The sequence below is a fragment of the Budorcas taxicolor genome, chromosome 5, assembly GCF_023091745.1.
Source record: "Budorcas taxicolor isolate Tak-1 chromosome 5, Takin1.1, whole genome shotgun sequence".
In the NCBI taxonomy this organism is placed as follows: Eukaryota; Metazoa; Chordata; class Mammalia; order Artiodactyla; family Bovidae; genus Budorcas; species Budorcas taxicolor.
Genome location: NC_068914.1, coordinates 101,655,769 through 101,682,391, shown reverse-complemented (window position 1 = coordinate 101,682,391; position 26,623 = coordinate 101,655,769). Strand labels below are relative to the sequence as shown.

The 26,623-nt window shown below is 47.5% G+C and overlaps 1 protein-coding gene and 1 pseudogene across 1 annotated transcript; one reads left to right on the top strand and one right to left on the bottom strand.

Annotated features, from left to right (window-relative positions):
- Positions 1–2,822: 2,822 nt before the first annotated feature.
- Positions 2,823–16,948, top strand: ESYT1 (extended synaptotagmin 1). Its single transcript, XM_052641304.1, has 31 exons — positions 2,823–3,279; positions 4,885–4,926; positions 5,098–5,232; positions 5,340–5,413; positions 5,531–5,603; positions 5,760–5,849; positions 6,056–6,111; positions 6,709–6,832; positions 6,920–7,096; positions 7,216–7,298; positions 7,589–7,637; positions 7,767–7,853; positions 7,957–8,049; positions 8,278–8,349; positions 8,527–8,613; positions 9,757–9,906; positions 10,416–10,568; positions 10,707–10,883; positions 11,038–11,120; positions 11,242–11,290; positions 11,623–11,712; positions 11,835–11,930; positions 12,183–12,254; positions 12,352–12,438; positions 14,312–14,452; positions 14,532–14,686; positions 14,792–14,890; positions 14,973–15,104; positions 15,182–15,287; positions 15,650–15,699; positions 15,873–16,948. The coding sequence occupies exons 1-31, from the start codon at positions 2,884–2,886 to the stop codon at positions 15,910–15,912; spliced, it is 3,318 nt and encodes a 1,105-aa protein (XP_052497264.1). The 5' UTR covers positions 2,823–2,883; the 3' UTR covers positions 15,913–16,948.
- Positions 16,949–18,493: 1,545 nt separating this feature from the next.
- Positions 18,494–19,472, bottom strand: LOC128048853 (60S ribosomal protein L7-like; annotated as a pseudogene).
- Positions 19,473–26,623: the final 7,151 nt, after the last annotated feature.

Below are 26,623 nucleotides of genomic sequence, written 5' to 3'. Positions count from 1 at the left end.
AAAAATAGTAATTCTGGAAATGTCAGTAACTTGGATTGACTAATCTGAAGTGTCAATTTCGATTGACTCTGCCCCTAAAAATTACTTGAACCTGCCTGAGAAATGTAGAGCTCTATATTAGCAATAATTCACATGAGAGCAACATGGGACTTCCAACTGGCTGCAAAAAAATTAAAATATTCTTCATAATAAGGCAGTTAATATTACGAGCCTGTTGTGTTCTAGCACCTTTCTAGAAGCTCCATAGGATAAAAGAACCATAGTTGTGCGTTGTAAACATAGTAGTTGTACCATGTCTGTCTGACAGGAGTCAGTTCTAAAGTATTGTGTGTTCTGAATAGTTTTTAGAGAAGGCCATTGGCAAACCAGTGGGGTATCTGGGAAAAAAAATTGATAAGACTGTGGGTAGACCCCATAGATGTCTTCAGATATTTGAAGGGCTACCTAATAAAGTTCCTGTCTTGCTGCACAAGCAGAGAGTTCTAGAAAATAGCTAACGTGAGTACTTAACATAAACCTAGGCACTGTGCTTGTCACTTTACATGCAGTATTCCATTGACACAGTGGGCATTATTATTGTACTTGTTTCCCAGAGGAGAAAGGCTTAAAGGTTATCTACCAAGGTTCCACAACTAGTAAAGAATGGATCCACGAATCTCTTCAGATAGTCTGACTCCAGCTTGGCATAAGATAAGTGCTAATAATAGAGCCATCCAACAATGGGACCACTACCTTCCAGTAACTTGTAAGGAATACAGAGGAAGTTTCCTCAAAGAGTAGTCAGGGACCAGGTTACCATTTCCAACCCTGGGAGGCAATTGTAATTTACATATAAAGGCAGAATGCAAAACCAGGAAGTCTCAATGCTCTCCTCCCTTAGACACTTCCTCTAACAAATGACCATCCTTTTCCTGTTACCCACTTACTGCTTATCACCACCAGGTGGCACCTGGGCAGCAGAATTGTCAGTGGGTGGGGACCCACCCTGTTTACTTGTTCTGGTGCCTGCATTGCAGCTGCTGATTCTGTGGTTGCTGGGTGCTAGTTGCGAAGAGACCTTTCTGAGGATGAGCTTTTGTTCTCCACACACTGTCTTCAGTAGGAGGGTCTGATCTGGATAGGATGAGAAATGGGAAAAGTTCGGAAAGGAACTTCCATAAGTCATCCTCTTCATCCCCCAGCCTAAGGGACTCCTTCCCTCTACTCCAGTATTTGGCAAATTTTAGTTTTATTATAAAGGTTTTCCTCTAAGGATGTTCATCCATTTTCCTGCTGTGGTTCTGTTTCATCAGCTGGTGGGCAGACCAATCATTCTTACTTCCTCCAAGGAATCAGAAATAACCCCTTGAACTCCTTTTATACCTGCTAATCTCAGGATATGGAGAACATAGACAGACAGAAAATTGTTCTTTATACAGTTCTGCAAATTGAAAGAAGCAGTTTAGTTACTGTTTCAGAGAAGTACAGAAAGGGAAGTGAGAAAATTTAAGGGAGGAAGGCTGGGCAGGGATAAGTTTTAAACAGCTTTGATGAAACATAGCCTAATGAAATCTATGCCCTGCAGAGCTAAATAAAAATTTTAACAGCTGCAAATCAAACAGTAACACAAGCCCCACATATATTGCATTAAAAAGTAATCATGGCCAATCCGCCCCTCCTGGGCTTCCAATCAGCCCAGTTTCTAAGTCCCTAGACAACGCTTTAAGTCCAGTTAACTGGTATCAAGAGTCCTCATTCAGTGTACCCTGAATTTTTTCATTCCTAAACCTACACAGTGCAGTGTAGCACTGAATTCCACATCTGACTATATTCTAAACCTTCCTTGTAACACAGGCAAATGAGAAGCAGAATTGTCTCATTACTCTTGATTATCCATTTTAGTGTCCTAGTGGTTCCTCAAAGTCAGAAATTCTTGGAAAATATAATCACTTCTGCTACAGCTGAGCCCCCATCTCCCTTTGGATCCAGTTTAGTTTTAATCTCTTTAAAATAGAGATGACTAATTCTTGGAGGCAGAATGGACATACTTGGAGATTTCTAAAGATAAAAAAACTTCACTTCCTATTCACCCTGCTTTCCACCCCCCCACCAACTCCTTGCCTGAAGTCTGAATTATCTAAACTCTACTTTTCAGACTTTCCAGTTTTTTGTTTTCCAGAGGCTGTCATTACATAGACGAGGCAGAAGACTGGGAACAAGATAGGGTAGGTCACTGAACACTTTCATTCCAAATAGGGTAATTTCCTTTCCTTTTGTAAGGACAGCCAGAAAAAAAGTGGAAGGATAAGGAATATGCTTAAAGAATGAAAACAAGGGAAAGGAGACAAATTAACACGTAGGAATCCCAGACCAAGTTCTGCCAAATCGTCTGAACAGAGTGGAAGGAAATCCCGACCCTCCATAACCCCTCAACTTAGCTACTCAATCTACCTCTAAAACCGAGTAATTAGCGGTGCGGCTCCTCATGACGTCATACCACAGGCACCCCAATCCCACGTGGGGGAGCTCCTGGTCCCGCCTCTCCGCTTTAAATGGTAGCCACGCCTCCTCCTCTTCTTAACTAATCATATGGTAGTCTTTAGCCTTTACCTCCTTTTCCCGCCATCCCGGGCCGCCCATCTTGACACTCAGGTCCAATCAGAAAGGTCCTGCTTCTCCCGAGCCCTTTCCCCCTCCTCGCGGAAGGGGGCGGGGTTTCGAGCTTTCGACTCCACCTTCGTCTATGCGGTGCGGACCAACCCAAATAGTCAGAACGAAGGGGCGTGGCTTGATATCCCCTCCCCCATTCTGGGGTTTATGGTTTGTAAGCCGGGGAGCTAGTCTCAAAACTAAGCAACCTCTATCTGATCTCTGGATTGGGCGGGTCCTCCCTGAGGTGGCAGCATGGAGCCCTCTCCTGGAGACGGCTCCAGCCCCAGCCCCAGCCCGGTGGACCAGCCCTACCCTCCCTCCGACCCCCCTGACCAGCCCCCCACTGCCCACGCAAAGCCAGAGCAGAGTTCTGGGGACCAACCTGCTGGCCCAGGAGCGGCGGGTGAGGCCTTGGCGGTGCTGACTTCGTTCGGGCGGCGGTTGCTGGTGCTGGTGCCGGTGTACCTGGCCGGGGCAATGGGACTCAGCGTGGGTTTTGTGCTCTTCGGCCTCGCCCTCTATCTGGGCTGGCGCCGGGTCCGCGAGGAGAAAGAACGGAGCCTTCGAGTCGCGCGGCAGCTGCTGGACGATGAAGAACGGCTTACGGCGAAAACTCTTTACATGAGCCATCGAGAGCTACCTGCCTGGGTGAGCGACCACCTTCAATCCTCAGTGCAGAATAGCCCCCCTTTAGCGCCTCAGTTCGAGGGCTCTCCCTATCCTTAAAGTCAGCTCCCCACCTTGGGACGATGAGCCCCAGATTTACCCCTTTGGCCAGCTAGCCGCCTGCTTGCTGGGACGCGCCACTCTTGAGAGCGACTATCCACCCCCTTCCGCACGCCCGGATCCCGATTCTTCCACAAAATCAGGACTTCTTCCTCCACGCTTAGGCAAGAACAGTAATAACATCTGGGAAGCCCGTCTCAGGCGTGGCTCTTCCTCCAACCTACCATTCCAATGCCCCTCCTTGTTTCTGGTGCCATTCACTCTGCTCCTGGGCATCCCCGTTCCGGTGGCGGCTCAGAGGGTTTCCTCCTCTTTCTTGTCTTCCCCAAGACTTTTTTTTTTTAATACCCATTTAAGGCCATAAGGTTTTTCTCCCCTTTCCCGCTCTTATCCTCGAGTACCCTGAGACCCGCCCTGGGAGCACTGACCAGTCGAGGCCCCGCACCTGGACAGACCCTCCGACCCTCTTCTTTTTAGCCTGGGGTGGCTGGGCCATTGAGCAGCGGAGGCGGCTGCTGGACGAAGGGCGGGGGTGCTGGCGGCGGCGGCGAGGGGGGGGGGCGCATGCGACTGCTGCAGTGCCCGCTGCCGACACTCCACGGCCCCTGGCCGGCCCCACCCTTTTCCGGACTGCGGGCTGCGCTTGCTGGGTTGAAGCCAGGACCCGTTTTCTTCGCCCCCTCTGCTGTGGTGAGGGGCCCGGATGGCTTCTCTCAGGCCTTGCAGGTGCCCAGGCCGTTACCCAGCCCCTCCCGGCCCCTCCCTTCCCGCTCCTCCCAGCACAGCTGCCCGTCTGGGGGAAATTAAAGTTGACACTTGGCAGACATAGCCATGCTTCCCAGACTCTGAACTAGGGAGGAGAAAGGGGGAGCAATGGTCCCACAGGACTTGGAGCCCAGGCAGCAACTGTTTCTGTTTCTCCTCTTCATCAGAGAAATTAATCTTTGTCCTAAAGCGACTACCCCTCCTCCTCCCCCAGTATAAAGCACAGGTACACTTCCTTTCCATGAAAGGAGTCACACTGATTAAAAAGAAAGAAGACACCAGCCTGGGCCCAAATAGCTCTTCTGGCCCCTCCCTAACTCAGGAGCCGCTTCCTGCATCACCTCTTGGTGTAGAAGCAGTGTTTCCAAGGGCAGAAGGAAGGCTGGTAAAAGGAGCCAGGATCCCAGGATTTCCTCCTCAAACTCTTACTTGTCAGGACCTTCCCCTCCAGAAAGAATGTGCTCTTCTCCTCCCTCCTCCTCTCCGCCTCAGCAGCTGTCATCATTTCATACCCTGGAGCTATCTGCAAAGCAACTTTGTGTGGCCAACTCTGTTGGCTCCCTTTGTTAAAGAGACCTCAGTGCCCCCCAAGCCCAGTGGAGGACTGAATCCTCAAGACATCCGGCTCTTCCCCCAACCCCCGGGTGTGAGGAGGCCCTGTCACACTTAGGTGTTCTCAGTGGGCAGCCGGTGGGCATCTTAGCAGGAAACCACAAGCGAAGGATAGGCCTCATCACTATCTCCATTTTTTTCCACCTCCAGGTCAGCTTCCCAGATGTGGAAAAGGCTGAGTGGCTCAATAAGGTGAGGGTTGATTGTCCTGGGTTTTGTTTTTCATGAGGGGGAATAGGGTTTGTCTGTCTTGCCAGACCCTGCCACACTTCAATTCTAGCCTCCCCATGGGGAGGATTCTAAAGGAAATTGCCTTTAGAGGGAAAGCAAGGCTCTTCTGTGACCAACTCCCTTTCCTCCCAGATTGTGGCCCAGGTCTGGCCCTTCCTGGGCCAATATATGGAGAAGCTTCTCGCCGAAACTGTGGCCCCAGCTGTTCGAGGATCTAACCCCCACCTGCAGACATTTACATTTACACGAGTGGAACTGGGTGAAAAGGTACTTGTATAGGAGGGGAAAGAATGGAAGGGAAGAGATCGGGACGGGGGAGGCAGGTGGCCTAAAGGGGTCTTTCCCTCCCCTCTCAAGCATTCATCTCTCTACAGCCACTGCGCATCCTTGGAGTCAAGGTTCACACTGGTCAGAGCAAAAAACAGATCCTGCTGGACTTGAACATCAGGTCCTGCCACTTGCCACTTTTCCCGCGTCCCCTTCCTGGTCATTCTGACTACTTTACTCCCCTCACCCCACTTCAGCCTAGGACTCACCCTCTGTTCTCTTTCTCCCCAACACCCAGCTATGTAGGTGATGTTCAGATTGATGTGGAAGTGAAGAAATACTTCTGCAAAGCAGGAGTCAAGGGCATGCAGGTAGGGCACACACCTGGGGCCTCCACAAGAAGCCTTTGCCTGGAGTTTCAGTAGATGGGGAAAGTGGGAGGTTGGGAAAACCAAGGGTGAGGAGGTCTGGGAGGGGGAAAAGACCTTTTCTGAGGTAAAGGCTTTATTCATTTCTTCCTTCCCCAGCTACATGGCGTCTTACGGGTGATTCTCGAACCACTCATGGGGGACCTTCCTATCGTGGGGGCTGTGTCAATGTTCTTCATCCGACGCCCGGTAAGAGAAGACATCCAGGAGCGGTAGGGAAATGCGGGAAGCAGAGAGGACTGGGAGGTAGAGGATGGCCACCTCATCTCCCTAGTGGGGAATGGGGGAGGGAACTGACACGCAGGCTGAGAACTGGCAGGGAACTGGCAACAGTTGTATGGGAATGACCATGCCCCCATGTGTTGTGTCCTGATCCCCCTGCTCTTTGCTGCCAGACCCTAGATATCAACTGGACGGGGATGACCAACCTGCTGGATATCCCGGGACTCAGGTATCAAGGACTTACAGAGCACCTGCTAAGTGTTCCAACCCTGATTTGAAGGTTTAAGAGGTACAGAGCAGTGAAAGATGCAGCCTGGAGACCTCCCTGGTGGTCCAGTGGCTAAGATTCCGACCTCTCAACACAGGGGGCCTGGCTTCCATCCCTGGTCAGGGAACTAGATCCCACATACCACAACTAAAGATCCTTTGTGCCACAACTAAGACCCAGTACAGCCAAATAAATATTTAAAAAAAAAAAAAAATGCAGCTGGTTTCGTCCAGGAGCCTTGACCCTAGTTGGGGAGCTAAAACAAATACTCCTGAGAAGCTTCATACTGTGGTTTTTCTCCTGTGGAGACTGCATTTTGGTAGAGAATGAAGAGGGCTATGGGATCCTCAGCAGGGACAAAGGGAGAAAGAAGAGCTGGATGGCAGCGAGGAAGGGACTGAGCAGGAGGTGGAAAATGAGGGTAGAAGAGTAGCGAAAAGGTATTCTCAAGAAAGACCTTCCCTCTAACTGTAGGTCTCTCTTGGGGGTGGGAAACATAGTTGGGGGTGGGGAAACAGGGACCCTCACGCTCACCTCCTTTTCCACTCCCCCATTCAGCTCCCTCTCTGACACCATGATCATGGATTCCATCGCTGCCTTCCTTGTGTTGCCCAACCGATTATTGGTGCCCCTTGTGCCTGACCTTCAAGATGTGGCCCAGTTGCGTTCCCCTCTTCCCAGGGTACGGCCTCTCCCCCTAGATAGAGCCTTCACTCAGGAACCCTGTGGTGGGTCTTTAATTTCTCACAGTCTGACTCCTACCCTTCAGGGCATAATTCGGATTCACTTGCTGGCTGCACGAGGGCTGAGCTCCAAGGATAAATACGTTAAGGGCCTGATTGAGGGCAAGTCAGACCCTTATGCACTTGTGCGAGTGGGCACCCAGGCATTCTGCAGTCGTGTCATCAATGAGGAACTCAACCCCCAGTGGGGAGAGACTTATGAGGTGGGAGAGCCAAGGCGTGGGGGGAGCATGGTCAGGTGGGGAAGTTCCAGGAGGTGTTGAGAGAAGATGCTGATTGGATGCTGCTCACCTGCAGACCCTTATCCCTCTGTGTTCCTCAGGTGATGGTGCATGAGGTCCCAGGACAGGAAATTGAGGTGGAGGTGTTTGACAAAGATCCAGACAAAGATGACTTTTTGGGCAGGTGAGACTCTGCCTATGTTAGGGGTCTAAATCCCCAGGGCCACTGACATCCCAGAGGTAATCCTTTTCCAGGCCAGGGGAATAGTAATCATTTTCTTTCCCAACTTCCTACCCTTCATCCCCACCATGCACACATACTTAAATACCTCCTGAGTGTAAGAAGGGAGTCTGAGATCTGCCAGTTATTTCTGGGTGAGAAGTGGGCCAATGAATGACATTCTGCTAATTATAACACTCTCTTCTTTTTTCCCTTTCACTGCCATCATTACCACCACCATCCCCTCCCCCCAGAATGAAGCTGGATGTAGGGAAAGTATTGCAGGCTGGAGTAATGGATGAGGTAAGTTGAGAGAAGAGGAACATTGTGGGTAGTGTCCCCCATTGTGTAGACAGTGGTTACTGCATTGGTGGGGAAGAAGCTGGGTGGGTATCTGATCTCTACCTCACTCTCTTCTACCTCTCCCTCCAGTGGTTCCCTCTTCAAGGTGGGCAAGGCCAAGTTCACTTAAGGCTAGAATGGCTTTCGCTTTTGCCAGATGCCGAAAAACTGGAGCAGGTAACTACGGTGCAAAACAGGAAGCTAGCAGGGGAGAAATAGGTAACTAGAAGTTTGGGGGACTGAGTGGATGAAGGTCTAACCACTACCACCCCGCCGCCAGATTCTACAGTGGAACCGCGGAGTCTCTTCCCGCCCAGAGCCCCCATCGGCTGCCATCTTAGTTGTTTATCTGGATCGGGCCCAGGATCTTCCTGTGAGTGTGGCTTCTGAGGGCGGGTGACCAGGAAGCCGTGGGGTCAGCACTCCCACACCCTCGCTTGCCCCTGCCCACTCTGCTCCAGTAGCAACAGCATGTAAACATGAGGACTCCACAGAAGGGATCAGAGTCACCTCAGGGGAAAGACTCTGATGAGAGCCCACCTTCCTTCACTGAAACACAAAAACAACCAAGATGATGACTTCTGAATTCTCCCACCCGCAGCTGAAGAAGGGGAACAAGGAGCCCAACCCCATGGTACAGCTGTCAATCCAGGACGTGACCCAGGAGAGCAAGGTGAGGGCCAGGACAAGGATACCATTGTTGGAGGGATTGTGTGTGGGGACAGGAGGAGGGGGGACTGTTCTTGGGATGAAGTGTTCCCTTTAGGCTGCCCATAAGGGCAAGGGTTTTCTGGAGAAACAGAACTGGTACTGGGCCATGTACCCTTGACCGAGTCCTGCATACCTCCAGGCTGTCTACAGCACCAACTGCCCAGTGTGGGAGCAGGCCTTCCGGTTCTTCCTGCAAGACCCTCGAAGCCAGGAGCTCGATGTGCAGGTGAGAGTCACCTTCAGTTCCTCCTGGATATGCTATTCTGTCTTCCCAGGTCTGCACCATTTCTTCTCTGCATCTTCTCCTTTGATCTCTTATTTTCTTGGGGTTTTTTTTTGTTTGTTTCAATGTGTGGCTTTCCAGGTCATAGTTCCCTGACTAGGGATCAAACCTGGGCCCTCTGAAATGAGAGTATGGAGTCCTAAACCACTGGACTGCAGGGAATTCCATGATCTCTATTTTCAGTCCATCTACCGAGACTCTCCACGTCTTACACTCTCCACGTTTCCCCACCCATCTCTCTAGCCTCATTCTTACAATTGAGAACTGTGTACTTCAAATGAGTGATTTTTGTGGTTTGTAAATTATTCCTCAAAAAAAAATTTTTTCTAAAGAGAAGAACACTGAGCACTAGTTAGATACCTAGCATTTTTTTTCTGGCATATTTTAAAGTTTTTTATTTTATATTGGAGTATGAAGTTAGAACAACATTGTGTTTCAGATGTACATGAAAGTAATTCAGTTATACATATTCATATATTTTTCAGATTTTATTCCCATATGTTATTACAGAGTATTGAGTATGGTTCCCTGTGATACAGTGTAGGTCCTTGTTGATTATCTCTATCACAGTATGGTAGTGTGCATATGCCAGTCCCAACCTCCCAGACATCTAGCACTTTTAAGGTCATAGAAAAAGCACGGAACACAGTATCTGCTGTCATGAAACTTACTTGCTAGTTTCATAGAGGAGACAAACGTATATAAGGAAAGACGATTCAGCATTAATCAGTGGGAGTCAAATACCCAAAGTATAGTACTTCGGATGGCTGGAGAAAAGTACAGAGGCTGGAGTAACTAGAGAGACTTTGTGACAGAAGTTGGATTTTCAGAGGGACTGCAAGTATCAGTAGGATTTAAATAGGCAGAGAAGAGCAGAATGAGAACTTGGCCAGGCAACGAGGCCAGAAAGAGCAGAGGAGGGAAGGGACTGTGGAGTGTGTGTGTGGACAGAGGACTATAAAAGGATGGCCCGGAGTGGAGCAGGTTTGTGATTGGCAGAGTGAAGCTCCAGCCACGTCATCATTTCCATAGTGTACCTCCCTGTTCCCTAATCTTTCTCCCCATCCCCTCTTCCTGTGCCTACAGGTGAAGGATGACTCCAGGGCCCTGACTTTAGGGGCACTGACCCTGCCTCTGGCTCGCCTGCTGACTGCCCCGGAACTCACCCTGGACCAGTGGTTCCAGCTCAGCAGCTCTGGCCCTAACTCCCGTCTCTACATGAAACTGGTTATGAGGGTATGGAGGTGAAGAAAGTGCTATGGGCGGAGAAGGGCCTTGTGGATTCCTTGTGGCATTAAGAGTAAGGAAAGGTGACTTGTTCCTGGGTTTCAGCACACGCGCACACACACACAGACACACACAGACACACACACACACACACACAGTAAGGAAAGGGAACTTCCCTGGCGCTCCAGTCGCTTGACTCTGCACTGCCACTGCAGAGGGTGCAAGTTCAATCCTTGGTCTGGGAACGTGCAGCCAAAAAAAAAAAAGAATCCTCTGCGATGAAATGAGCTAGTATATGTGGAAGCATCTAGAAGACACACAAAAAGTTTGTTGATCTAAATGGGGAAAGAGATGGTGTCTGAGTATGGTGAGTGTGGAGGGACCCCTCCAGAGATGAGCCCAGCCAAGGCAGGGACCTAGTTTCCCTGTCAGAGCCCCTGAGGCCCCACATACCTTGCCTGCTGATGGCTAAATTTTGATTAGCTGCTTTGATTCGACAATCACTCTGTCCTTCCCAGCTCTTATACTTGGATACATCACAAGTGCGCTTCCCTGCTGTGCCTGGTATTCCTGGGGCTTGGGACCTGGATGAGAGCCCTCAGACAGGCAGCAGTGTGGATGTCCCACCTCGACCCTGTCACACTACTCCTGACAGTAGCTTTGGGACGGAGGTAAGTCTGTATCCAGATAGGACTAGGCTCTATTTGCCCACTGTAGTCCTCTACATGTGTAAAACCTGTTTCAAGACTGGGTCTGACCGGTTTCTCTCTTTGACTGCCATCTGACGTCCCCATCTGACCCTTTTGCAGAATGTGCTTCGGCTCCATGTATTAGAGGCCCAGGACCTGATTGCCAAAGACCGCTTCTTGGGGGGATTAGTGAAGGGCAAGTCAGACCCCTACGTCAAACTGAAGCTGGCAGGACGAAGCTTCCGCAGCCATGTTGTTCGGGAAGATCTCAATCCCCGTTGGAATGAGATCTTTGAGGTCAGAATTGAAGGCTAGAACTCTTCCCAGTCCTGCCCCATCTTTCCCCCACCTCTGAAAATAGTCCAGAAAACTTCCAGGGTTCAGTTGACTGGAGGGGGAATCCAGTCATTCGGAGAAGAAAAGAAATGATTCCACAATTTTCTTCCACTAGGTGATCGTCACATCAATCCCAGGTCAAGAGCTCGAGGTTGAGGTTTTTGACAAGGACCTGGACAAGGATGACTTTCTGGGCAGGTGAGAGGGTGAGGTCCGATGAGGAAGACAAGCTGGGTCTTGTAGACCAGGACGTCTGGCCTTGTGGGGAGAGACTTGGCTCTTGACCATAGACCTTAATTTTAATCCTTCTACTCTACAGGTGTAAAGTGAGTCTCACCACAGTCTTAAACACTGGCTTCCTTGATGAGGTAAGCATGACATGAGAATCAGCAATCCCTTGGGACTTACCTGGTGGTCCAGTGGTTGACTTCACCTTCCGGTGTGGGGCATGTGGGCTTGATTGTTGGTGGGAGCTAAGATCCCGTATGCCTTGCAGCCAAAAACCCCCCAAAATAAAAAACCTCAAAAAACATTTAAAAAAAGAAACAATATTGTAACAAATTCAATAAAGGCTTCAATTATGGTCCACAGATGGTATATTAAAAACAAAGAATCAACAGTCCTCCTGATCCAGTTGCACATCTCATTCTTACGGTCCCTGTCCCACACACTCCAGTCTTAACCCTGCCCACTTCCGCAGTGGCTGACCCTGGAGGATGTCCCTTCTGGCCGCCTACACTTGCGTCTGGAGCGTCTGACCCCCCGCCCCACTGCTGCTGAGTTAGAGGAGGTAAGGAAAGATGCTGGAAGAAGGAAAGGACCCAGGGTGGGTCAAAGTAAGCTCTTCTGTCAGATTTCAAGGATATGCCAGCCCTCCAGAGTATCAGTTACCACCCCCCAGTCCTCCCATAGGTGCTGCAGGTGAACAGCTTGATCCAGACCCAGAAGAGTGCAGAACTTGCGGCAGCCCTGCTGTCTGTCTACCTGGAGCGGGCTGAGGACCTGCCGGTGAGATCTGCTCCCCACGCCCCATAGCTCCCAGGCCCTTCTATATCCCTTAGGTTTGGATGCTCCTGGTATATTTGGAATAGTAAATTCCAAATTCCTCTCTCCCAGGGTGGTGCTGGGATGGGAAGAATTGTCTGCCCAAGGCCAGGAGGGCGGTGGCTGTCAAGCGGCAATAGGGACATGGGCCGCTGGCTATGGGGCAGGGGATCTGCCTTAACTGGGACACATTTAAGACCAGTATTTTCTTTCCAGCTCCGAAAAGGTACCAAGCCTCCCAGCCCTTACGCTACTCTTGCTGTGGGAGATACATCTCATAAAACTAAGGTACTGTATTGGAAATGCCACAGGACTAAGAATGGGAGGGCTGAGAGGAATAGAGGAGAAAATGTCAATCACTGAGGATCCTCCTCATCTCCACCAGACTGTTCCCCAAACGGCCACCCCCGTCTGGAATGAGAGTGCCGCCTTTCTCATCAGGAAACCAAACACTGAGAGTCTGGAGTTGCAGGTACTATAAACTCATCCTACAAACATTTACCAGATTGCTGTCACAGTCCAGGCACTGAACCAGGCACAGGGCCTTCAGAGATAAAAGAGCTAGTTCTAATCTTTTTGGAGCTCATACTCCTTTTAGGAGAAAAATAACCAGAGAATACTTCCAGACTGATAACTGCCGAGGTAAAAGGCAGCGAGGGGAGAAGAGGAGGGAAAGGTGAGGGTGGGTAGTAAGAAAGGCATCCTTAGCTTAAGGGTAGATAGGCCCTGACCAGGAAAAGGAAAGGAAAACCCTTCAGGCTAAGAAGGGAATGGAGGCAAATAATATATTATGGAGACAGGCAGGAGCAAGATCACAAGAGCTCTTAAAAATTATGTTGAGAATTTAGATTTTATCCTAAAGGCATAGGAAAACACTAGAAAGAATGAGAGATGACATCCAGACTCATATATTATGAAGACTGTTGATGTCAGGGTAAAAGATGAGCTGGAGGAAGGCAACACTGGAGGCAGGTGGATCAGTTAAGAGACTGTTAAGAGTAATTGAAGCAAGAATTGACAAGGGCCAGATGATATTTGGCTGTTGTTTTGACATGGAGGGGAAGAAGGTGGGGAGGAGCAAAGAACAGTCTAGGTGTTAACTCCTGGGTTTTTAGTGTGGATGGACAGATAAAGGTGCCATTGCCAACAGAGGGAATGCACAGAGCAGGAATTTTTGAAACTGAGATCTCTGAGGGCCATCCAAGGGGAGCCAGCCATTCGGAAGGTAGATCGCTGGCCCATCGTGGGGTTCCTTCCTCTCCCTCTTGTTTGAGCATCATGAGCAAGCAACAGGCAGTAGCTGTAGTCACAAGCATGAGCATGATCTCTCAGGGTGTGTGTAGAGTGAAAAGGAGACAGACAAAGGTGGGATACGCTGGGCGCTGCAACAGATGAAGGGCAGATGGAGAGTGAGAGCCCTGAAGTACACTGGGATGCTTACCAGGAAGGAGTGGGTTATAGAAGCCACGGGAAGTGACCAAGGGTTATCGAGAGGTAAACTTAAATGACTGAAAACTATTCATGGACTTTGAAAACCAGGAGGCACTGATGATTGGAACAACTTTAGGAGCCGGAATGGAGTAGAAACTAGATTCCAGTGCGTTGAAGGGTGACCAAAAAGTGATGAGGTATGGGAGCTGAAGAGAGGATGGGGGAAGTTAATATAGGAGTGCTGGACTCTTTCTGGAGTAAGGAGTCAAGAAATACCTTCCAAAGTTGATAGAACAGTAAGTAGAGAATTACATGAATAGAAACCAAAAGAATTAAAGTAATGCAGCTATTAACAATACTGACAGAGGTAGAGAAGAGATAAATGAGCTCAGTTAATCATCTTGCACAGTAGAGAATCGGTAGATAATAAAGCTGGCAAATTATGAAATAGAGGTATAGGCATGTTAGTTTAGTTAGAACTGTGCCAGTATAAAGAAAATAGGAAACGCTCTGGGGTCGAGTGTGGACATGTGGGTAGGAAGGGCAGGAAGCAATTTCATTTTTACTGTACTTTTCCCCACCCTGTGCAGTTATTACTGGGATAATTTATGAAAGCTGAGAAAGTAAAGATCATACAGTCTATTCTGGTTGAAAAAGGGAAGTGGGGCCAGCAGCAACTATTATCACAGCTTCCCTGCCCTTCATGAAGGGGAGTCTCTCACCAAAACCACCCGAATGTCCGAGCATTTGGACCTGGAATGCCAGGATTAAATCGCCTCTCTCCCTTTATTGACCATGCTGCAAGGCTTGCACTGGGATCGAACCTGGGCCCCAGCAGTGAAAGCGCCCAGGCCTAACCACTGGGCTGCCAAGGAGCTCACTTCTCTCTTGATGACAGTCCTATCGCTTCACAGGTTCGGGGGGAAGGCTCTGGCACGCTGGGCTCGTTATCCCTGCCCCTCTCTGAGCTCCTTGTGGCTGACCGGCTCTGCCTGGACCGCTGGTTTACGCTCAGCAACGGTCAAGGGCAGGTGCTACTGAGAGCACAGCTCGGGGTGAGTGTCAGGAGACATGGTGGGCGTGGGGAGGCGGGAGCAGAGGGCTGTGTGGCTCACGACCTTCTTGTCTGTCTAGATCCTGGTGTCCCAGCACTCCGGGGTGGAAGCTCACAGCCATAGCTACAGCCACAGCTCCTCATCTCTGAGCGAAGAACCAGAGCTCTGGAGTGGACTCCCTCAGGTCACCTCTTCAGCCCCAGAGCTCAGGCAGCGCGTAACACACAGTGACAGGTAAAGTGCTGGGACAGAAAGATGGGACTCAGTTGAGGATGTGAAGGAAAGCTACAGACTCCTGAGGCACTGCCTGCTCCCAGCGCTGTCTCCATCTCTCCATAGTCCCCCTGAGGCTCCAGCCGGGCCGCTGGGCCAGGTGAAACTGACTGTTTGGTACCACAGTGAAGAACGAAAGCTGGTTGGCTTCATTCACAGTTGTCGGTAAGACCCTATCTGTCCACCCTCCAGGTTCTACCTGTCCCCCGTCTTGGGTGGCCTTGTCACCTCCTTCCTCCTGTCACAGGGGCCTTCGACAAAATGGACGGGATCCCCCCGATCCCTATGTGTCAGTGTTGCTACTGCCAGATAAGAACCGGGGCACCAAGAGGAAGACCTCACAGAAGAAGAGGACCCTAAATCCTGAATTCAACGAGCGGTCAGTCAGTGGGCTTCCCAGTGAAGAGATGGCAGGCTTGGGAAGGGCCCTGCCCCTAACGCCCAGTCCTTCCTCAGGTTTGAGTGGGAACTGTCCCTGGATGAGGCCCTCCAGCGAAAGCTGGATGTCTCTGTGAAGTCTAGTTCCTCCTTCATGTCAAGAGAGCGTGACCTGCTGGGGAAGGTAAGAGGGCAGGGCAAAGGTGAGAAAGGTTGCTGGTGGAAAGGCTGGTAGTCCCCGTCAGGGAGGAGGCACCCTGGAGACGCTACTTTACAGATGGACTTTATAGTACTTTACTACCCAGTTTGGAGAAGCAAGTGGCAACCCACTCCAGTACTCTGGCCTAGGAAATCCCATGGACAGAGGAGCCTGGCAGGCTACAGTCCATGGAGTCACAAAGAGTTGCACAGCACTTAGTGACTCAACAGCAAACACCACCACCCAATTGCCTCTGTACTGGTTTGGGACCTGGAGTGTGACAGGGTAGGACGTGGTTTTTGGAGACATGAAAAGTAACATGTCACCCCTGCTATTCTCCAACACAGGTGCAGTTGGACCTTGCTGAGATAGACCTTTCCCAGGGTGCGGCCCAGTGGTGAGTACCTGATGAGCTGGCAATGCCCAGGATGCTTAAGTAGGAAGGAAGAAGGATGTAAGCCAAGCTGAGAACCACTGATCTGAAGTATAAGAGCCGTAAGATCTTGTCTCATTTATAAGAGAACACAAGAGTCATCTTTTCACCTGAGCCTTCTCTGCTCGTTCCCACAGGTATGACCTCATGGATGACAAGGACAAGGGCAGCTCCTAGGAGCCAGGGATTTCTGCCTGACTGCTCTGTCTCCTTCCCTCGCCTCTTGCTGCATCACCGCCTCCATGTGATGAGCCTAAAGCTTGGGGCCCGAGGGCAGAGCCTGCACCGCTCAGCCCTGTCCCTTCCCAGGCCTGTGCTAGGGCCTTTGCGCGACCAAAGAGGAGGACCGTATGTTACCCTCTACTGCACGGCCTTTATCCTTCCGGGCTCCTGGGGCAGGGACGTGAGCTGGCTGTTTGCTGCTCCGCCCACACATTCTCCTTTCTGCCCAGCTCCTCAGGGCCTTCTGTGTCTGTGCCTGGCCACTGGCAGCACTAGCAGTGGCATTAGCTTATGCCAAATATAGCTTTTGGAAAGACCTTTTTTCTTTGATTGGATGGTCCCCTTCCCAAAATTAGCAGTCAGGGAGAGAGGAAAGGCTAACCATGCACGCTGAGCACCTCCTAGACCGCTTCATGCAGCAAGTGTACCAACCCAACCTCATGTCTCCTTCCATACCCACTTCCTCCAGCCTGTCCCGAAGATGACACCTGCTGTGTTGACTTAGGCCAGCCAGTCTCTGGATGGCTCTGGAAAGAGATTCATCAAAGCCTTCAGGCGGCCAGTGTCGGTCACGGTGTGAGCCTCTAGCCGGGGCATACACAGGTCTCTGGAGGACTCGGGACAGCATGGTCAGTATTTGTCAAGCACCTCAGCTATTCAGTCACTGTCTAAAACTGAATCTCCTAGTTTTGTCCCAACTCTGCCAATCCAATGTCTTTTACATTAAACCTTATACTCAAACCAGCTGGGGCTCTTTTCCTTAAGGGCAGAGAATCCAGCCTACCCATCAGGTGTTTATTCCAAGTGTCAAAAGCCTTTGTTCAGTTCACAAATCAGGTCTGTTTGTTTATATTTTTAACTGATTATCAGTTATTAAAAAAGCTGATTTAAGGATCTGCAGTGGTGACATCAACCTCGACTCCTGGCTCAATACTGATGGCTCTGTCTTATTAACAGTCTCAGAAAGGACTGGGCATGTCCATGAGTTGCTTGTGGATCCTCATCAGAAAAACAATTCCAAGTTGTAGAACCTTGTAGTTATTTTCCTTGTAGTTATTCTCAGAGTTTTGGGCGGCCTCCGAAGCAGGCTTTGAGAGTCTTTCCCTTTGCATCTCTGATCAAGTCAGCATGTACCTTCTCCAAAGACGTTATGCTGCAGCTGCTTAGAACTGGAGTTAGATTCTTAGAACCTCTGGTTCCTGGAGTCTCTCTAAGATCCAGGCCGTGGGGCAGCTTTTGACTGACATGTTCCTCCATGAGAGCAAGGAGTGGGGAGGTAGGCACAGGTGGGCCAGAGCTCCCTGCAGCTGAGACTGTGTCTTCCTCGGAGATCAAGTCAGGTTCCTTAATGTTCAGAACCTACTGTGGTTGCAGCCAAGATTGCTGGTAGTGCTGAGGGTGCTCATGTGACCTGTGTGAATTCACTGAATTTCTGGTGAGATTCATTCCCAGTCACAGTGATGACATCTATTACACATTCTCATCTTCTGAGCTTTCCAGGGAAAGGATTCCTAAAGCTGGTGAACCTGGGAGCTCTGTGCCACGGCACAGAGTCAAAGATGTTCAGTCACATCCAAAAGGGCTTAAGGCCCACCTGGTGGGCAGCTACAGGAGAAAAATTTTATACGCATTCAAAGCTGCTCACCCTTGGGGCTCTTCCTGGAATGCAAGCTACAGAAGCTATGCCCTATTCCCTCTAACTACCATGTGAAGGGAAAGTGAAGTGGAGGAAGAAGGAATTACTGAAAATTGGGTCACTGAAATAGGAATTTGGAGATTCCATAACTGCTTCAGGGGGGCTTTATCATCTTTCTCTGAAATCTTAGGATGCTGTCCACTGGGAGGAGAGGAAAGGTTCAGGAAAGAACTCAGTTTGGAGTTGTCAAAATCCACCTTATCAGCAAAAGCTAAATTTAAACTCTCTATGCCATCAACTCAGCTCCAAATTTTTCCAATAAATCCCTGGTATTCACTGATGGTTCTTCTGCCATCTCTACTTCCTTCTCATCAACGTAAGAGCCTTGGCCATGAGCAAAAAGTCTCTGTTGCCCTTCCCTAAACCCACAGACTTAACAGGTGAAAACCCCAAAACACAGGGCAGAGGAACTTATATTTCTAAGGTTTCTCATCTTATTCAATACTGGGCATGTAGCCCAAGGTCTGCTGTTATAGCTGGCTTCCGGGATCTTGAAATGTGTGATTTTTTAAGAAGCACTCTTTACCTAGTTCATCACTTCCAGGTAATTACATTTCCAGAAAACTAAAGGACATGGCACAAATTCTCCCATCCCAGAAGGGTCTCTACTCTTTCCCAACCTTTTCAAGTTCAGAATACATAAGAGAAGGGTTATTGATCTACATACTATTAATAAACACAAGATGAGACACAATTTAGTACACTGTTGTGCTTATATAAAATGAACTAAGGGTTGTTAATCACAGCAACTACACATATGCCAATTTGGTTTTTTTTTTTTCAATTTGTTTCAGTTGTTTATTAATTGACCAGATTACAAAAATAATCCTGGTAGATACCTTAGTTCATCCTTCTAATAAGCCTGTTGATCTGGTCTTCCCTGTTGCCAGCATCTCCACCTTCTACAAAATGGGTGGTCTTTTTTCTTCATTCCACCTTGTGGAGAAGGCAATTTAAAGGGCCACAGGAAGTTGTTTGCTTCTTTGAAATGTTTTCCAACGGTATAGATCTCATGAATCAGATCCTCCATGCAGATGATTCCATATTTCCCAAGAGATTGAGCAATCAATGCTTTGTCTGTCAGGGCAACTCGCTTTTTGTTGATTTTGCCATAACCACGCTTGTAGATCAATTCATTTACAGACTTCAGATTTGGGTACCCCCATGCCACCTCATGCAAAGAGTTGACTCATTGGAAAAGACTGATGCTGGGAGGGATTTGGGGCAGGAGGAGAAGGGGACGACAGAGGATGAGATGGCTGGTTGGCATCACTGACTCGATGGACTTGAGTCTGAATGAACTCCGGGAGTTGGTGGATGGACAGGGAGGCCTGGCGTGCTGCGATTAATGGGGTCGCAAAGAGTTGGACACGACTGAGCGACTGAACTGAACTGATGCAATGTATGGCTCCACAATTCTCAGCATGTTAACTGATGCCTTGTTGAGCTTCACAAAGGTGCCACTGAAGATCTGCGGGAGGTGAAGGAGCTGCAGCACCTTTTGAACCTTTGGGCTCACACCGTTGATACCTCTGATCCTGATGACAAACGCCAATTTGGGTTCCGTGGGTACACAGAAGTTGCCGGCTTTTCATGCCATCCTAGCCATTTGAATTTCAGTTCTGTACATCTGCCTGTATTCCTTGTGGTAATGCTTAGCGTTTTCATAGATAAGCTTCCTCCTTGCCTTTCGAAGCATCTTTTGGGCAAACTTCTTTCTCAGACGCTTGATCTTAAGCTCTGCGAAATTCCTACGCTTTTTCTTAAGGGTTTCTGGCACAGCAGGAACCTTCTTTTTCTTCTCTTCTGCACCCTCCATGGTTCCAGCTGGGAAAGAGGCCAATGTGGTATTTCTTAAACAGCTGGCCATTGACAGGCACACATGACACACTAGCTCTTCCAGAGAAAAGGTAGAGATGACAGCACATGGGTACACTGTCACTGGTGTTTACAAATACTGCCCTTTTGGAAGATGGCTTTATGGGCCCAAACAACATGCTGTAGTTAACTGGGTGTGATTTGCTCCAGAGCATTCTTGGTGGCATTGTGCCAGCCCCAAGGGATTAATCACAATCCTTTTTGCTGGATACTCACTTTCCCAGACTCCGCTGCAACTTAAAGAGTGGCTCTGTGACCAGGCTGTGGTCAATGAGATGTAAGAGGAAGTCACCTGGGGATGGAGCGTCAGCAGTAGAAAGCCCTTGTTGCTCCCTCCCTTTCTGCTGGGTTCTTAGTGGAAAGGTGCTATCTGGAGCTGCGGCAGATTTAAGGCCTGAGGTCACTAACACAATTACAGGAATAAATAGTTGTTAAAGTAGGATTATAACCTTTTTTTCCACTTAACACATAATAAGCATTTTTACACTTCATTAAATATTCTTTGAAAATATAACTTGTAACCATTACAACATGTACAGTTCTATAGAACGACTACCCCATAGTTAAACTTCTATATTGTCAGAAATAAAGGTAGTTCTGTTTTGTTATTCACTGTGGGAACACACAATTCATTTTTGGCCACTTGGTGTGGCTTGTGGGATCTCAGTTCTCCCATCAGGGACTGAACTCACGCCACAGCAGTGAAAGTGTGCAGTCCTAACCACTGGACCACCAAGGAATTCCCTAATGGCAGTATATTCTTCCAAACTGCATTCTAAATGAAATATATGAGTTTTCTACTCCTACCAGCAATACACATATTTTCCTATATTCTTTAGATATTACAACGTAAAAAAATCTTTGCCATCTGATGAGCAAAATTTTGCCAGTTTTACAGATTTTCCTGTCTCTTCCCTCACTGTCAAATTACCAATTGTCATTTTTTGGTGAAATCAGTAGGCATTCTCTCCAGCAGCAATGCCCCTACCTATCAGTTTTCCACTCCTGGGTTGGGATTCAGATAATATTTGTGAAGCACTGCACTAGCAAGGGTACTGAAATGCAAAGGTAAGACTACCCTAAAGAACTAAAAACCAATCTGACACCAAAAGCAAAGGCAAGAAAAGCAAAAAGAAACAAGTGGGAATGCATAAAACTGAAAAACGTCTGTAGAGCAAAAGAAACAATCAGCCCACTGAGTGGGAGAAAATATTTAAAAATCACTTATCTGATAAGGGAATGATATCCAAAATATATAAAGAACCCATACAAGTCAACACAAAAACCCAAAAATAATCTTTTTTTTTTAATGGGCATAAGATCTAAATAGACATTTTTCCAAAGAAGATATACAGATGGCCAATAGGTACGTGAAAAGGTGCTCAACATCACTAATCACTGGGGAAATGCAAATCAAAGCCACAATAAGATACTACTGCATACCTGTCAGAATGGCTATTATCAAACATATGAAATAAGGGTTGGTGAGGATGTGTAGAAAAGGGAACCCTTGTGCACCGTTGGTGAGAATGTAAATTGGTACAAACACTATGGTACAAACAGTACGGAGGTTTCCTAAGAAATTAAAAATAGAACTATGATCCAGCAATTTCACTTCTGAGTATTTTTCTGAAAAAACAAACAAAAAAAATGGTTAGAGGCCCATTGCAGGACACACCCTCTTTCCCCAGGGGGTTTCTGTAGCAAGTTTTCATATTCTTTTCAAAGGTTTTTCTGTGTTGATGGTTGAAGAAAAAAAAAAAAAAGAGGCAGAGTAGGCAAGCCACTTATGCATGATGTAGAGAGCTGATGATTTTTTTTTTTTTAAAGGAAAACAATTTGTAAGATGTTGCACTAAAATGTTTAATATACACTTCAGAGACCTGTAGTAAATTATGTTAAAGGAATGACTGGAAAAGATACATGCACTCCTATTTCACTGCAGCATTATTGACAGCAGCCAGGGTATGGAAACAGCCTCAGTGTTCACTGACGGGTGAGCAGATAAAGAAGACGTGGCATACCAATACAATGGAATGTTATTCAGCCACAGAAATGAAGAGAGTCTCGCCATTCCATTCCAAGGGTAGAAGCTGAGGGCGTTATGGCAAATGAAATAAATCAGGCAGAGAAAAACAAATACTGTATGGTTCCACTTGTAGGTGGAATCTAAAAGACAACATCAACAGCAACAAAACCAAGCTCAGAGAACAGACTGGTGGTGGCCGGTGGCTGGTGGCAGGGGAAGGAGGGTGGGTGACATGGGTGAAGGGAGTCAAAAATGATAAAATTGCAGTTATAAGTCCTGGGGATGTGGTGTACAGTACAGCATGGTGACTACAGTTAATACTGTATTTCATATTTCTTTTTTTTTTTTCAGTTTTACAGCTCTATTTTATTTAGAAGAGAGCAGGAAAATCCATCTTTGAGGTGTGAGGGCATGTCGATCTAAAGACATGAGGAGAGAGCGCCCCAGCGCATGGGAGAGTGAGCCAGCTAGCTTTGGCTCTTTTATTTATCTGTTTATCTCTCCCTGGGCCTGTCCTATGTAGATTGGGCCAGCCAGGAGTGTTGTTTGTTTCACCTGAGGTCCTCACTCCGGTCCTTGGACCTTCTTTTGTTTCATTTTCGCGAGCTTTTCCCTTCCTTGTCTGTAGCCACTGCCATTTTGGACGCCTCTTCCCTGTTCTACCTACCTAACATTCCACCCTCAAGAGATGGGAGGCCCAATTCTTTGGGAATAGGGGTATCGAGGTCTTTCTGGGTACTTCCTGCTGAACCGCGGCGGCGAGGGGTATTGTGCCTCCCCCTCTTGCTAGTCTCAAGCCTCAGAGTCCTTATAGCGGTGTCCATTTAAGGGTGAGTGGTATTTTCTGTGGTTGGCTGTAGTTTCCCATCTTTGTTGAACTGGCACTGTATGTTGTAGCTGGTTGACCTTACCCAGAGGTCTTCTAGGCTGAGACTGGGCCACGTGAGCTTTCTGCCAGTTTGTTTTTCGCTGTTCCGGTTTCCAGCACGATGGGCCTTCCCCTGCACTGGATTTTCTTCACGTTCTGCCTCTACGGTACAGCGGGAGCTTCGCTGAGTTGGGCTCCTGCTGTGCCTGGCCTCTTCTGCGTGGAGGTTGTTTCAGCCAGGTTACATCCGAGTCACGGCACCGTTGATGTCACACGAGTGTATGTTCCTCGGTTCTTTGTCTCATCACAACAAAGATTTGGAGCGACGGACATTAAAGCCCTCGGCGCGTCACAGCTCTCGGGTCTTGGACAAACCGTGTTATAGCTCTTAGGCAAATCAGTGTTACAGCTCCATTTTATTTAGAAGATAGAGGGAGAATACATCCTTGAAGTGTGAGGAATGCCAACCGAAAGACTTGAAGAGAAGAGAGTGGAGGAGCATGCGGGAGAGAGAGAGCGCGTGCACGCGGGAGAGGAAGAGAGAGAGAGTGTATTTCATATTTCTAAGTTGCTAACAGTAAATCTTTTAAAAGTTCTCATAACACATATACCAATTTTTTATATGGTAACATGTTAACTAGACTTATTGTGATCATTTCACAGCATATACAAATATCAAATCATTATGTTGTACACCTGAAACGAAAATAATGTTAAATGTCAATTTTTAAAAAAAGAGAACTAAAAACCTAAGAACAAGCAGGGTGATCGGGCAAGTAATTATAATACCACTGCACATAAGAAAGGTATAAAGAGTAAGAGAGCTGCTGAAGGGCCTTCTCAAACTTTTCCACAGCACCCTCTGCAAACCTAGTTCCATATAGCACTTCCCACTCACTCTACTCCATACAATTCTTTATTTACACAAAGCTCACTCTGGCCTCCCCTGAAACCTGGCTCATCTCTCAAGAGAACTCATTCACCAGAAGCACCCTCCAGAGACCGTTCTCTTAACTCCATGTACTTATACTGGGAGATGGGCTCTGCCTTCTCTTTGCACCCCAATGCTACATCCCCATCATTATTCTCAGGGCAGTGAAAAAAATCTCAGCTCCTTTGGAGATGATGCCAATCTGATACACCGTTTCTACCTTTTCCCATTGCTGTCACTCCCCCAATACACACACACACAGTATTTACAGAAGGGTGTGGTGCCCTGAATATTGCTGTCACCCTGGAGTCTTCAATGTACACTGCAAGTTACTCAGTAACTAGAATCACAGTTCCTCATTTGGTGGACACTTGGTTTCCTCCCTAGTGCCCTTTCCTCCTCATCTGGATGAATTCCAATCCACCTCCTATGGCAGGTGGATCCACCACCCTGGGTGGCCTAAGAGAATTAAAATAACGCCATCCTCCTTACCACAGGGTAGGCAATAACCCAGTCTGAACCTACCAGGGCATATTTATTTCCCTGACCATAGTGATTAGTTCAAGGGTGGATGTGCATTTTTCTAAGTGGGTCTAGTCAGGAACTGATTGCAATGGTCAAGAGAAGCTCTCTCTCTTCCTTCTGTGGTATAAGGATGTGTAGCTAAGCCGTATGTAGCTCCAGGAAAGGATCCAAGGAAGAAGCTAACACAGGGACAGTGGCAAGAGAATTAGATCCCTTGGTGATCTCATGAATTTCTGGATCAATATGAACTGAAAACCCACCCTACCTCTTTCCGATTACTGAAGCCAATAAATCTTGTTTAGCCAGTTTCAGTCAGATTTTTTTGCTATTTGCAATCGAAAGAACTTTTAAGGAACACTCTCCTTAAACCCAGTGACCTTCATCTCATTGACCTTTCAACCCCATGGTAACTTGCCTAGTTCCTGTCTTCTCCTATATTCTTTGAAATTTTAATCTCCTATGTGCTATTTTCTCTAGCTACAACTCTGAGGTCCCAAACATTTCACTTATTCATCCTCTTTGAGACACCAGCCTTGTGACCTCCCGCATCCTCTCAATTTAATCAGCCACTTTCATACTCACTCCTTCTCTATTTGGCCTGGACTACAAACCTTTTACTTAAGACTCTCAACTTCCTTCTTCCCAAGTTCACCCATTATCCCTATTCCATAAAATTTAAGCCACTACCATTCCAGCTGCCTCTATTCTCTAGCTTAATTATCCAAGTAGCTGAGTAATACTGGAAGAAGAAAATAACTATCTGTGGATCAGCGCCATTACAAATTTATGATCTCCTTTTACAATCATCCTCCAAGCTATTCAGCAAGCTCATGTGTGGAGCAGAGCTCCACTCAATAAATGTCAAGTGAGTGTTTGTCAGTGGGTCCCCAGAAAGCTGTCACCCTTCTTTCAAAGCACCTATTTAAAACCTTCACTACTTTCTCAAGCCAGCTGCTTCACTTCCTCTTTCTGCAAACTGCATCACATCACTTAAAAAAAAAAATTTTATTGTAGTGCTTTACAATGTTTTGTTAGTTTCTGCTGTACAGCAAAGTGAATCAGCCATGTGTATACTGAGTGCAGAATTGATGCTTTTGAACTGTGGTGTTGGAGAAGACTCTTGAGAGTCCCTTGGACTGCAAGGAGATCCAACCAGTCCATCCTAAAGCAGATCAGCCCTGGGTGTTCATTGGTAGGACGATGTTGAAGCTGAAACTCCAGTACTTTGGCCACCTGATGTGAAAAACTGACTCATTGGAAAAGACCCTGATACTGGGAAAGATTGAGGGCAGGAGAAGGGGACAACAGAGGATAAGATGGTTGGATGGCATCACCGACTCAATGGACATGGGCTTGGGTGGACCTCGGAAGTTGGTGATAGACAGGGAGGCCTGGCGTGCTGCCGTTCATGGGGTTGCAAAGAGTTGGACACAACTGAGCGACTGAACTGAACTGATATACATACTCCCTCTTCTTTGGATTTCTTTCCCATTTAGGTCACCACAGAGCATTGAGTCCCCTGTGCTATATATTAGTAGTAATCACCTCACGTTCTACTTCATGAAAAAAATAAGAGCTCAGTCCATGGGAACTCTCTCAGTCTCTTGAATCCCCAACCTATCTCCCTATTGACTTACTAGTATCAGTGTCCATTCTTCACTCTTCCCTTTCATCCAGACGGCCATTCACTCTACAGATATTTGAGTGTCCAGCATATGACAGGCGCTGTGCCCTGCTTGGCCCTGGCAATAGTGTGTGTTGGCGGGGAGAGGGGGCAGGAATATGAAAGAGGTAACAACCTAAGCCGAGAAGAATAGCTTTCTTTTGAAGATCTGAAAGCTAGTAGGTATGGTTGGTTCAGGCAAGAAGTGTTTTGAAACTATGCTGGCTTTTGTGGGTCAATGTGAGGATTCTTTTTTATCAAGGCATGTGAAAGGATTTTAAGCAGGAAGATGACATGATCAAATGCACATTTTTAAAAGATCACTTTTATTACCCATGTCTGTTAGTTTATTCTCTGAGCTTTCCAGTAGGCTAAAAATATTTCAAATAGATTTCCAGGCCCTAACACAGACCTAGAATCAGAATCTTTGGGAGCAGAATCTGGAAGTTTGTCTGCTTACAGGAAATTCTGAAGAACAGCTAAATCTGAGTATCACCGTTTTAGAATATTACAAAAATGAAATTAGCATTTCTTGCCAGAAAACCTATCTTTCTGTTTATATGTGGCATCTAGTATGCGTCTATAAAAACGGGTCTTGGAGAGGACTTCATCAATGACCCGTGGATCATAAAACATCCTCCTCACCCTCCCTCTTCTATCACGCACCACCACCAATACCACTTTCTGATCAAAATGCCAGAGGACTGAAGACGTATTTCCTATTTATTGAGGAAACTTGGGTCTCTCTACCTAAACTATTATCCATCTTAACACATTAGTCACTGGTGAAAGAGCTGGGTAAAGTGTATAGGGTGAAACCAAAGCTATTCAAGTTACTAAAGATTTACATAGTGCCATGTAACTCCAGAAACTGTCCCATCAGGTTTTAATGTAGACCTTTCATAAGCTGTGCCTGTCCTCATCTCATACTGTCTGAATGGCTATCATCAAAAAGAACACAAACAAAAATGTTGGCGAAGATGTGGAGAAGAGAACCCTTGTACACCATTGGTAGGAATGTAAATTGATGCAGCCACTATGAAAAACAGTGCAGAAGTTTCTCAAAAGGCCAAAAA

Bases quoted from the DNA above. Each gene is read 5' to 3' on its own strand.
- ESYT1 (XM_052641304.1), top strand. From the start codon at position 2,884: ATGGAGCCCTCTCCTGGAGACGGCTCCAGCCCCAGCCCCAGCCCGGTG. The intron at 7,638-7,766 runs GTAAGTTGAGAG...CTCTCCCTCCAG, and splicing joins AGGCTGGAGTAATGGATGAG to TGGTTCCCTCTTCAAGGTGG. The intron at 11,121-11,241 runs GTGAGAGGGTGA...TCTACTCTACAG, and splicing joins AAGGATGACTTTCTGGGCAG to GTGTAAAGTGAGTCTCACCA.